The sequence below is a fragment of the Electrophorus electricus genome, chromosome 3 (assembly GCF_041902795.1).
Source record: "Electrophorus electricus isolate QZ-2024a chromosome 3, ASM4190279v1, whole genome shotgun sequence".
NCBI classification, from domain to species: domain Eukaryota; kingdom Metazoa; phylum Chordata; class Actinopteri; order Gymnotiformes; family Gymnotidae; genus Electrophorus; species Electrophorus electricus.
This window is the reverse complement of record NC_137499.1, coordinates 18684838-18698024: the sequence shown is the minus strand read 5'-3', so window position 1 is coordinate 18698024 and position 13187 is coordinate 18684838. Positions and strand designations below refer to the sequence as shown.

At 38.4% G+C, this 13187-nt stretch overlaps 2 protein-coding genes across 5 annotated transcripts in view; one reads left to right on the top strand and one right to left on the bottom strand.

The window, feature by feature from the left end:
- Window positions 1–2126: 2126 nt before the first annotated feature.
- gpr161a (G protein-coupled receptor 161a) lies at window positions 2127–6680 on the top strand. 4 transcript variants are annotated; one of them, XM_027014694.3, is made up of 7 exons: window positions 2127–2556; window positions 3163–3584; window positions 4046–4767; window positions 5358–5465; window positions 5558–5677; window positions 5944–5969; window positions 6099–6680. In XM_027014694.3, exons 2-7 carry the CDS (start codon window positions 3226–3228, stop codon window positions 6204–6206), a joined length of 1443 nt encoding a protein of 480 aa, XP_026870495.2. In that variant the 5' UTR covers window positions 2127–2556; window positions 3163–3225; the 3' UTR covers window positions 6207–6680. The 4 variants fall into 4 exon arrangements, with proteins under 4 accessions (XP_026870495.2, XP_026870513.2, XP_081566567.1 ...); XM_081710441.1 differs by having other exon boundaries at window positions 2130–2556; window positions 3163–3291; window positions 3471–3584; window positions 5944–6680; XM_027014712.3 differs by lacking the exon at window positions 5944–5969.
- A 380-nt stretch (window positions 6681–7060) lies between these two features.
- hs6st3a (heparan sulfate 6-O-sulfotransferase 3a) overlaps window positions 7061–13187 on the bottom strand; it is a 44392-nt gene continuing 38265 nt past the window's right edge. The window contains exons 11-17 of the mRNA XM_081710440.1: window positions 10338–10494; window positions 10061–10102; window positions 9327–9465; window positions 8794–8950; window positions 8427–8515; window positions 7734–7839; window positions 7061–7570 (exon numbers count right to left, since the gene is read on the bottom strand). Coding sequence (XP_081566566.1) covers window positions 7518–7570; window positions 7734–7839; window positions 8427–8515; window positions 8794–8950; window positions 9327–9465; window positions 10061–10102; window positions 10338–10494 — 743 coding nt within the window. The 3' untranslated portion in view covers window positions 7061–7517. The remainder of the gene's footprint in view (window positions 7571–7733; window positions 7840–8426; window positions 8516–8793; window positions 8951–9326; window positions 9466–10060; window positions 10103–10337; window positions 10495–13187) is intronic.

Genomic DNA, 13187 nt, shown 5'->3' with positions numbered 1-13187 from the left:
AAGCACACAAATGAAACAGAGGAAGCAGGCTACAACAGACTTGGAAATAACACATGGAGGTAAGGGAAAACAAACAGATAAGATGACACACAGGCTAACAAACACAGGCTCCAAAAAACAGACAGACTTTCTATCACATCCAAACAAACAATGAACAGCTAAAACAAAGGGCACCAGACAGGGTTTAAATACATGAACTTAACAAGACTAGAAACGGGGAACAGGTGAAAGCAATGACAAGTGTGGAAATCCAAACGAGGTGTGAATGAAATTAAACTAAGGACTGGAACCCAAATAACACACAGGACAGGGAAACCACAAAGCATGGAGGGACCAACCGTGACACTGGCACAAAAGTATCAATTGTAATCACCTATTCCTCCTCATGCATTACAGTGGGAATTGTCTACTAAATAACTAGCAAAAGATGTAGTCAGCTTTATATTGGAGAAACCAAGAGAAGGTGTGTTGATTGGTTTGTAGAACACCTTCAGACCATCATAAATATGGATTTGTCATTTCCAGTGACAAGGCATTTTAATACTAATGGACATTGCGTTATTGACATATCTGTTTGCATTGCCAGATGTTGGTATGGCAGCAATGAAATTGAACTGAACTGATCTACACTCTGGAAACTTTAGAACCCCATGGAATGAATGGTATGATTTAAACATCCACTTATTCCTCTATCTATCTATCTATCTATATATATATATATATATATATATATATATATATATATATATATATATATATACACTTGCTCCTCCTCCTACTAATTCAGGAGCACTTTGCTTCCACAGCTGATGAAGGACCTCTTTTTTAAATTTAAGGATGAAGGACCTCTGTCCAAAATATCCTATTTGTCTGAAACCTTGTGTTTTTGAATCTCTCTCGCTCTCTTTCTCTCTCTCCATCTAGAGAAGCATTTTATAGTCAATAAGGAAAATGACTGGTAGCCAGTACATAGCTGAGAGAATAGCAATGGGGCTAGTACTGACCCTTATGGGACCTCATAGTTTATTTTGGTAAGATCAGAAGATTCATTGTTTACATAAACAAATTGATAGCAATCAGTCACATAAGATCTAAACTAAATATGTCATTTAACAAGATTTTCAAGCCCATCAAACAGAATTCTGTGGTCTCTGGTATCAAATGCTACACTAAAGTTTAAGAGCCCATGGATAGTGGATCAGCCTCTGTCAAATGACAATAGTAGATTATTGGTGTCATGGATTTAAAGATCTAGGTTAGTTGAACTGATAAAGGTATTTAACTCATTTAGTTAGAATCACTAGTCTAAAAGACTCTAACTCTGCCTCAAGGCTACTGGGGCATTCATACCAGAGTCATGAAGCAGAACCTAGGAGTTTTTTTTTTTTTTTTTTTCTATATTATTATTCCATATTAGGGATGATAATTATAATTGCTTGGGCATAAAGAGAAGACACATACTCTGCTAGGCTATTGTTCCATTTGATTTGAAGCCATTCCAGGTTTGTTAGTCTCCATTTACACACAGCTTAGGGCTTGTTTCAGTAATTATACCTGGCATGATTGCTGAATCATGGTGCTAGCCTTTCCTTTTAATCTATAAACACACATGTATACACACAGACGCACGCACGCACACACACACACACACGCACGCACGCACGCGCACACACACACACACACACACACACACACACACACACACACACACACCCACCCACCTCCCAGTAATGCAAGACATTTTTATACTAATGGATATTGCATATGTTTGCATTGCCAGGTGTTATTATGGCAGTAATGAAACTCAAAGAAAAAGAACTGATCTACACTCTTGGAAGTGCCTTTGGAATGAATGTTATAATTTAAAACATATACCTCTTCAAATAGTTCCTCCTCCTACAAATTCAGAGGCACTTTGCTTGCACATCTGTCCGAAACATCATGTATACACTAAGCACAGAAATGCTGTGTGTATGTGTGTTCTGTTACTTCTAGAATAAGTTCCATTGGTAAAACTAAACCAAAAGCGCCATCTTCTAAAGGAAATGATATGCACGTTGACCGGTAAATAATTGGTCAAGAATGATCATGTGACCGATTTGACGTAGTCTGCGGGAACCTTTAATCGTGTTTGGTGGTCCGAAAGCGTTCTAACGATTTAAATAGCAAAATAAGCAGAGGCCGTTGGTCACCAATATCACAAACGTTGGTTAGGTATTAGCATTGAAACGTAACCCGTTAGCACTAAATTACAGCTCATACCAATGCATGTCATATGCAACGTGGGCTATGTTAGAATACACGACAAAAGTAAAATTTTACCCTCTGGTGCAGTAATATATTTTTCGTCTACTACTCGACATAGTAATAGGCCTAAATTATTTTCAGGATACACTTTTCCGATAGTTTATTAATTCTCATAGTCACTTATACACAGTGGCGAAGAAAGACCACACACAGACTTCCAGGCTGGGACACAAAGAAAGGAGAGAGAAGTTCGGCGCCATTGCAGTAGTGGGCAATTCTCCGTTCCCGTCCGTCTCCATCAGTGTGAATGTGAGTCCATTAGTTACAAACATCAGATACATTAATGTTGCTTAGGTTTAAAAGTAAGATTTAGTACGGTTTTCAAAGCAGGTAAATCGTTTCCATTCTTGAGGCAGAGTAAATACTAAGCTTTCTAACATCAGACAGCAGATCATTTAGCAAGTTCATCTGGATTAAAATCCGAGTAAAAAACGTCTTTAGATTACTTTGTTGTAAAATGCTGCCCAATCTTGCCCGAGAACTTCAGCGATTCCACGGTCAGGGCGTCTTGTTAGAGCGTAAACCGCATTTCTGCGGTCGGAAATCTGATCTTGGAACGCTACAGTATATCTTGTTTAAAAATGCGTTAAGGTCAACTACGCTCCATATGACAGCATTCCCGAACCAACATTTTAACGTGAAAATAACGTTTAAGTAAATTATGCCCACTTGTTTAGACCGAAACAAAATATATATTATGTGTGGTGTTTTTCGCCACTTATGTAGCAGTAATAACATGGTAATGATAAGTACAGGATGTTTTCAGAGATTCCAGTAATTTTCAGGGTCAGTTTATTGCAGAGTCATATTAACATAAACATGGTTGTTTTAGAAGTGTTATTCTATCATACACAGGTCTGAGATGACCGAGGCATGGCTCACCAGCCCCAGTCACCACTTGGGTGAATTAGCTTTCCTATGATGAATACAAGCAACGACACCCTTTTCAGGAATGCCACAGACACGGGAGACAACAGCAGCAGGGTTATTGAATTCATTTTTGTCCTGGCTATTGCTTTTTTAGTTTGTCTTAGCAACCTGCTTATCGTAATAACCCTCTACCGGAAAGCTTACCTCCTGACTCCAAGTAACAAGTTTGTCTTCAGCCTAACATTGTCCAACCTCCTGCTGTCTGTTTTGGTGCTTCCATTTGTGGTTGCCAGTTCTCTACAGCAGGAATGGATATTTGGTGTTGTTTGGTGCAACTTCACAGCACTGTTGTATCTACTCATCAGTGCTGCAAGCATGCTCACATTGGGAGCCATTGCCATCGACCGGTAAGTTTCCTCTTTTCTTTTTAGAATGACAGTGATAATGCCATGGTGTGTCCTATATGAAATTGTTATGCTTATATTATTGCATATTTATTTTATGTTTGTTAGTTATGAATATATTGGCAGATCAAACTTGCCATCTAGATGGATGAGTTTCTCCATTGTTCTGTGGTATGGGTATAATGTGTTAATAGTCCAGGTTCAGACCTTTTCTGTTAAATTAAAATCTGTACTCGGGGCATCCTGGAATGGAAATGGCAGTGAATGGTCTCATTGTCTTTGCAGTAGCAGTCTTAAACCCTCTATGGTTTATAGTAAGGGAAAACTATATCTTTATTCAAAGAATATCTTTATTCAAATGACATGATTGAGTAAATAATAATGTTAATAAAGCTACGGCAGTTGGCTGTCCTAATATGCTAACTAACAAAGAGAACTATATCTGTTTTCTGTGTGTTTGTTAGGTACTATGCAGTAGTACATCCATTGGTCTACCCTACTAAGATCACAGGGAACCGGGCAGTCATGGCCATTGTGTATGTGTGGTTCCATTCCCTGGTTGGATGCCTGCCACCCCTCTTCGGCTGGTCCACCTTTGAGTTTGACCATTCCAAGTGGGCATGTGTGGCGGCCTGGCATCAGGAAGTCAGCTACACGATATTCTGGGTAGTGTGGTGCAGCCTACTTCCACTCTTGGCTATGGTGGTGTGCTATGGTCTCATTTTCCGTGTGGCACGCCACAAAGCACGCAAGGTGCATTGTGGAACTGTAATTGTGGCCCAGGAGACCACATCCTCTTCACAGAAAAACAGGCGGAAGAGCTCAACCACCTCAATCTCTTCCATTGGGAATCGGAGGAGCATGATATATGCTGGCAGCCAATGCAAGGCTCTGGTGACTATTTTAGTGGTGATTGGGACGTTCTTACTGACATGGGGGCCATATATAATAGTGATTAGCACAGAGGCCATGTGGGGGAAGGGGACCGTGTCTCCACAGATGGAGACTTTGGTGACCTGGCTGTCATTTGTCAGTGCTGCATGTCATCCTGTCATCTATGGGCTGTGGAATAAAACTGTGCGTAAGGAGTTACTGGGCATGTGTTTTGGCGACCACCACTACAGAGAGTCATTCATCAGTCGCCACAGGAGCTCTCGCCTCTTCAGCATCTCAAACCGGATTACAGGTGTGACAGTATTTTTGTATAGTAAACAGTATGGGCTTATGTGCAGATAAATGCAAAGTTTTCTCTTAGCCTTGTAAAATGGAAATAGAAAAATCAGTTATAAATTTAAAGAGGCAGTTGAAATTCAAAATTATGCTGAAGATGTTTTTACCCTTGTCAGCTATTTCTGATGAAATCCTTCAGTGAGGTTGTATGTGTTGACATGCTGGGTTCTGTTTTGACTTTAAGGTTCTCACCCACAAAAATGCTAAACCTTTCAACACCTTCCATTGTTCTGACTAGATTTAGGGATTCCATTCTTTGTCTGCACTGCATGGAAATGCCTGCGATGAATAAGCTTCTGGCTAGTGCTGATGTTGTTCCTTTGGATTCATAATCGAGAAGACAGACAATTATTGCTTTACTTATTTTGAGAAAGATAGGGATTAAAGGTTTGCAAAGCTTGAACTAAACTAGAGCTAAAGTTCTTAGATCTTTCCATGCAGTGAAAATGATGTATTTGCGTACCTGCTGAAGTTTCTAAGACTTTAAAAGCAGGCAAAAAAGGTAATTCTTGTGTACAATCAATATATGTTCTTCATATTTTGCAGATCTTGGTATGTCACCACATCTGACAGCCATGTTGGTGGGTGGAGATCAGATGTTAGGACCAGGAAGCAGTACAGGAGACACTGGCTTTAGCTTCTCCCAAGACTCGGGTATCTTCTCCATCAAACATATCATGCCATGGCTGGTGGGTCTCTGATTTGCTTATGTGTTACCTATAGTCATTGTAAGTTTGACTGTGCAGGCACTGACCAAATGTTGCTGGATATTTCTGAGACTTCAAACATGCCCCACTACAGTGGATTACTCAGCAAGTGCAGGAGCTCTGTGACCTTTGAGGATCAGCAAGCTCATCATTTTAAAGGTATGGCAGACTAACCCTGGTGGCAAACAGGAATAATGTTAGTATGTTTTGGTCTCAAACTCCATTAGAAACATTGGTACTGTTTTCTACATGCTTTGCAAACTTGCTGTTCTCTGGAGACTTAAGGAATACCATAAATTAAAAAAAAATGTATACCATAAAAAAACTAAAACCAGAAACAACCTGTAAATGTGAGATAAATAATGTTGTATGTAGTAGTTGTAATAGAATGTGATATTATACAATGCTGGATTTGCTGTACTCAGGTGAATTCAGCCAGTACACTCATGAGGTGAGGACTGAGATCCACAACACAATTAACAGCTATGCATCCCGCTTAGCAAAGTCCATTGAGAGTGATGCCAAGCTGCAGATCTACGGACCTCTGACTGAGAGCATCTTGCTTGCATGCCCACCACAGAGAGTTCTCCGTTATCACGATGGCCAGAGGATCCGTCTAGAGAGCATTGATGAGGGAATAGTGAATGATGAGAAGGATGAAGATGAAATACAAGAAATCTGTTCATAGTGTTGCTGAATGTCAATAGTGCCAGTGTGTACTTTAGTAACAACGTAATGGACTTTTTCAATATGTCTTGGATTTTTTCATTCTAAGATATGCTATTATGTCAGACACCAGAGCTACTCTTTTAGTGATTAAGTTCACAGCTGACTGTAAATAATTTTTTGTTTATGTCAGTATAGTGCCATATACTAGCAGATTTCAACCATCAAATGAGCATTTTTGGAACCATATTTGGAAATATTTAAATGGTGTATACAGGAGTGCTAACAGCTGCCATATTACAATATTTCATCCTATTGTAAATAACGAGCTGTGTTGGAAACCATTAGAACATTTCTGTGCATGTATGCTTTAGAGCTCTGGTTAGTGCTGTCTGCTGTTTTTTGTAGTGGCATAAATACATATGTAAATAAGGAAAAGAATTAAATATCAGTATGCACCCTGTCAAAAAAAATAAAGACATGAAGAAACATCAAATGCGGTCAGACATTTTTAAGCATGTTATTAATGATTTCTATTTCACTGAAACTGAATATTTTACAGGTATTATATTGGCATTATATAATAAATTATATAATAAATTGTATACACTATTTTATAAATAATCAATCATTAGGTTAAGATTTTTACAATGTATTCCAAATACAATTGTAATTTTTTTTGTTATGCTTGTCATAGATGTGCTTGAACTTTAATAGAGAGTGGCTACTTAAGTCATTATTTTTGTACCCTTAAAATTCTCTAAATTCAAAATTTGCATGCCATCTTTGTAATAATAAGGTAAAGATTCCTTCTGAATATATTTTAACTGCACCTAAAACAGACTGTTAACGGTGAACAGTAAGGAGGCGGACATGTGCGGAGAAGAGCGAGATTTATTAGTTGCAAATCCAGACTCGTCGGCGGAGTAGTCCAGGGTCATAGAGCCAACACGGATACATGATACACAAAACAAGGGCTAGGATAGTATACACAGGAGCTAGGAAAAAACGAAGGCTAAGAATAACAAACCAAAAACACATGAAGGCAAAGAGGGGAAGCAGGCTATAACAAGAAACTAAGAAGTAACAGAATGTCCAGGACATTTTCCCCCCCAACTATTTTAGTATTAGAAATCAGTAAAATCAAGATTTCATGTTTGTTCCACTTCATAATTTTTGTCTGGTTATTGTGAATTAGTAAATGTGCATATAGATTTTAGCTCTAAGCAAGTTAGCAAATTAAACCCTTGGCAAAAAAATATTGAAATAAGTAGCTACAGATAACACACATTTTTATGGGACTAACTGCCCAACATTAGCCTTAATTGATGCATTAGTCCACATTCTCTTGTCCTGAGCCTTCTGATGGATCTCCTTCAAATCGATCTGCAAAGGAAAGTACTATAGTCAGCTCATATGAAGGCAAGATGATCTGAACTGAGTAACATAGACAAAATGTAAGGTGATATAACCTTCCTATTAATCAACAAATCATAATTGTATCATAATAAGGCTGATGTGTTACTATAGAGGCAGGAGTTAAACTGACCTGCCCTTATGTGGCTGAGGGAGGCTAGCATTCTGAGCATGAATGATGCTGGAACAGTTATAGTGGTTCTATTTTCTTCCAACATGAGCTCATTACGCACAACTATCTGCAGAGGGAGACAAACACACACAGTAAAATATGCATTAAAATGTTTTGGCTGTTTTTAACACACTGTGCTTGGTAGGAGATGCACATTTAATGTAATTTGTATTTGTCTCAGGTCAACAAATAAAATATTTATAGTAATTTATCAGGGCTATAATTAAGTGGACCTATTATACTTTTGATTTTGGATGCTTCTTGCTCTTTTCTCCAGTCTTCTTTTTGATCTCACACAGCTAGTTATACATTTTGGCCAATTGTATTCCATCTGTATGCATTAATTGAAATATTTAATATGCTTGAGGTCGTTATCATGTTGAACATTCAAGTGGAAAATCGAATCAAGTCCCAATCAGGTGTGGTTGTGTATCCTAAAATATTACTAAAAACCTTTTTGAAAAGCACACAATAATTGTTTTAACTTTTTAATGTATTAAAGTTTATTTATACTAATGTTTAATGCAATATTGTTGGTGTGTGCTGTACAGTGTTTTGACAGGCAAATAAACTGCCCAGATAAATAGCTTAAAACATCTTGGGTGGCCATTATCTGGATTTAATGGAATCAGGCTTAAAATAGAAGGCACTTACTTCTTCAGTCAGCACTCTGTCAAATGATGGAAATTCCTCCATAGGTGACCATATTTTTATATCATAATCAATTCCAGATGATGCCAGCACTGAAAAAAAAACCACACATGCATACAATTACCTACCTATAAATGTATGTATTATAAGACATTATACATTTAAGACATTGTATAGGTAGTATAAAGGTTTATGCATATAGCAAAGTTAGCAGATGCAATATTCACAATGGTTCTCTATTGTATAGATGTATTTAATATATTTTTGTGCTTTATAGTTCTCTTAGGACTAATTTAACTACACAGATTGCAGTGTTTTACACAGGCAAACGTCTGCAGACCAATGCTTAGTACATGCTGGAAATGCTTACATGGTTCATATGGGTGCGGTTGTAGACAGTTGACAACATGATTATCAGCCTCCAGAAGCATCACATGCTCTCCAGTGTGGCGGTCCCATATGAAGATGTGGCCACAGTCTGAACCACTCAGCACAAAGTTGTTGCCCCAGAAACACGCCTCTTTAATCTACTTTAGCAGTCAAATCATTAGTGTCCCAAAAGGCTGAATGAACATCACTGTGAGTTATGTTTTCCTTAATTGAGTTATCACAATTTTAGATACTGTACTAATCAGATAGAGCCCTGGCATGTGCAGGATTGTTAACCACATATTATAGTGGTTCTCAATGCAGTTTTGTTGAAATCTAGCTCCACAATGCAAACATCTGATCAATGGCTATAAAATTCCAATGATCTGATGAGGTGAGGTAGACATTAGACTGCTTACAAATTCCTGTATTGAAAACCTATCTATTATTCTGATTATTATTCTTAGCATTTTATTCGTCTAAAATCCTGATTAATTGATATGCAGTTTCAGTCACTGTTCACTGTGAATGTACCATTGTTCGGGAGTTACGGTGGCCCTTGAAGGACAATTTTGCAATAGGTCTCTTGATACTCAGAGCCTCAGTCTCCTCCATCTCTTTTCGCTCCTTCCTCCTGCGAAAAATCTCCTGAATCCTGGCAGCTGCTGTTCGCCTAAGCCAGTTGTAGAGCCAAAGAGACATACAGGAAATACATCTGGATGCACTGACTAATTCACCTACCTATTACTCCAACAGTAGCCACCTTACAAAGCACAAAGCCAGACAGGCTCTTATATGGAAGCCATCTTCCTGGCACCAAAGGGAACTGCACGTCAATAATTTGAGCCATTAATCATGAATGAGTTTCCCACAGAGATTAGTGAAAGATGGCAGAGGAAGTTGAGCTATGAACATTTAAAAATGTGTAGCGAAGGCAGAGGGCAGCAGTCCTACTCGACACCACACAAAATGTTTTAATGATTAAATATTTTTAGAAACTTGGAGCCAAGCTGCAGGTTCAATATTATTTCTAAGTGAGCAATATTATTTCTAAGTGAGCAAAAAAAAAAGCAAGAGTTTTAAGACCCTGCTGCTATTATCAGTTACACATCTATAAATGATTAAAAAAATCCATGACTATTATGATGTTCAGGATATAGATGGACAGGTTTTGTTATTTATGTGGCACTGAAAAGCAATTCTTATTTGCTCTCACACATGCACATGCACACACTCACACACAAACAGTATTTAACATGAATATTTACCTGAGAACCCGTTCTCCTATAGCTGATCCCCTTAAGGTAAATCTTTGGGGTGGAAAAAAGATATAGTTAAACAATGTGAGGCAGTTTAATTGACCATCTGACTATTAGTATTACATGTTATAGTGCCCCCCCTCCCTATATTTTATATATATATATATATATATATATATATATATATATATATATATATATATATATATATATATATATATATATATATAGAGAGAGAGAGAGAGAGAGAGCGAGCGTGTGTATGTGTGTGTGTAGGGGTGAATACCTTTCAGTCGAACCTCTGAGGGTATGAGTGGAGGGGGCTTGCACGGTCTCATCACTGCTGTCATCAGAGCCTGTCGCTAGTATGGCTGCACTTCCATTCAGCTCTGTGCGGGACTGCCTCTCAGCCTCTACACTGCCTCTACTGTGCCATTCCATTTCTGTTCCAGTGTGCAAACACATGTATAGTTTGTCAGGTATAATTATGACTACCATATTTAAGACTGATTGTTATAAACTTTGATTCCTTACTTCGCCTGTTCTGGTTTGAGGCCTAACATAACAGGCTCAACCCGGTACTCAGGGCAGCCCCGATTATATCTTATACTGGGCCTCTTGCTGCTCTGGGCTTTAAAACATGGCCCTGATTCGTTCCTACTTATGCCACGCCCAGTTAAACACATACATGAAAACCACAGTCGCCAAGCCTCCCCATCCACACACACACACATTCCAAAGTGAACTTCACTTACAGCTGCCATGTGAAGTCTAGTTTGTTAATACTGGTAGTGGTTTCCTCTACACTGAGGGAGGCACCTCACCCAAGGAAGAACTCACCTCTGACATACAATTGATGAGTTATCAATCTATGGTTTTTACAAGTCTTAAACAGTTTATTAATTTGTGGCTTTCAAATTGTAGAGTAACAATACTGCTCAAAAATGAGTTCATTAAAGAAAGAACCCCTTTATTTCCACTGAAGGAAGGTAAACTCTTTGCACCCTTATCCTGATTTATTTATTGATTTATTTAGCTGCACTGCACTTTTATTTAACAGAGTGTGACTTCGTGTAATTCAAAAGAGAACAGTGAAACTGATTCACTATTGATTAAAGGTTTGTTGGTTAAGAATGATCACACAGAGGGTGCTGTGCAGCCACTCTCTATGAGACAGGATACATCTGAAGAAAATGAGACACAGGGCTGGAACTTTGTTTCAGAAATCATCATTTTGCTTCCTAGATCAGTCTGATCAACACAGCATGTTTAGTAATACAATGTCTTGGATCAACCCAAACACCCTTGCAACTGTTTAATTTGTTCATATTCTATATAGGGACAAAAGTTAGTATCTTTGTATAATTACATTCACAATTTAAAACAGAACTCTCAAAAGTTAGAATGTAGATGGTGCCACACTAAACTTGTAGTCTTCCTGCTCGCGTGGAAGGAGAGCCTTCTCAAGTATAGAAAGGCACTTATTACTGCTCGAACAGTTTCTCTCTCGACCTTAATAGAAAATAACAAAAACAATCCTAGATATCTATTTAGCACAATTGCACATCTAACTAGGAATAAAACTGACAACAATGCTCAGATTACATTATCACTTAGTAGTAATGAGTTCATGAATTTTTTTCAATGAAAAAATTAAGCACATTAGAGATAACATTCAGAGTATTAATGTGACATTGGGTAGCTACTGAGAGATCAGAACAACCAAGCCAATGTTGCTACTTGCACATTGGCTACGTACCTAAAACATTCAAATTCAACTCATGTCAGTTGTTAAACTATAGGCAGATCTCAAACATTTCATTTATTTCCAAGATCCTCAAAAAATCTGTAGCTCATCAGCTAAGGTCATACCTGAATTAGAACCAGATATATGAAGCCTTTCAGTCAGGGTTTAGGCCTCATCATGGCACAGTGAAAGCACTGATTAAAGTATTTAACGACCTGTTATTGCCTTCTGCCCAATCCTTATCCTGAGTACTTTGAACCTCAAGTACGGCTTGGCTTGAAATACCATGCTTCAAGTCTCATAGAAGACATGCATCAAAACTATTCTCTGTCCTAGCTCCTAGATGGTGGAACGAACTTCTGCTGTCTGGACAGCAGAGTCCCTTGTAGTCTTCAAACGCAGACTGAAGACCCACCTATTTGTGGAATATTTAAATGACCACTGACCCTGCTCCTATGTTGACTAACATATATTGTAGGGTATTGTTTATTGCACTGATGTTGACAGCGCCTTTGTTGACTCACAAACTCTAGAACTCTTGTTTATCGCACTTGTCTAAGATAGAGCTTATGTATTTGCACTTCTAGGCATCAGCATTGATCTTTGTATATCAACATTAACCTACTGGACTCTAACCTAATAGGATGTATTCTATGAGTAAATGACAAAGCACTTTTCTAAGTCACTCTGGATAAGAGCATCTGCTAAATGCTGCAAATGTAAATGTAAATAACCAGGGTTATGTTTCTTTGCTTATATTGCTTGATCTGAGTGCAGTATTTGACACCGTAGAACACAACATTTTATTATATGTTCTTACTGAGCCTCAACCCATCTCAGCTGCCATGGCAACTCCCACCACTTCCTTATGCCCCCCTGTGGTGGCCCATCACTCCTCCACCCCAGCCAACTACTTCTCTGTTGCCCTTGATGGACGTTTCATGCGGGACGGGTTTCAGACACGTACACCGTCGAGACTAGACTAGGACTTCTAGAAAACCGGAATAGATGTTGAATGCTTATTTTTACATTTTTGTTATTTCTCTTCCCCCCCCCCCCACTTATTCTGCTCCTTTTGTTTGTATTGTTGCTATTGTGGTGTCCATTGTCGGCAAGAGGAGGAGGACCCACCCCCCCTTGAGTCTCTCAAGGTTTCTTCCTCATGCTCTATAGAGTTTTTCCTTGCCACTGTTGCCCTTGGCTTTCTCACTGGGGGCTTGGACTCTGACATGTGTAAAGCTGCTTTATGATAACAGCTGTTGTAAAAATCGCTATATAAATAAATTTTACTTTGACTATATGTTTTCACTACCAGGAAAGACAATCTAGCTACTAAGAAATCAAAATAATGAGATGCTACAATGAGTTATTATTTGTTTAAAAACATAC

Coding starts and splice junctions, on each gene's coding strand:
- gpr161a (XM_027014686.3), top strand. CDS start 3,226: ATGATGAATACAAGCAACGACACCCTTTTCAGGAATGCCACAGACACG. Junction 3,585..4,045: donor GGAGCCATTGCCATCGACCG/GTAAGTTTCCTC, acceptor TGTGTTTGTTAG/GTACTATGCAGTAGTACATC. Junction 5,466..5,557: donor TAGCTTCTCCCAAGACTCGG/GTATCTTCTCCA, acceptor TTGACTGTGCAG/GCACTGACCAAATGTTGCTG.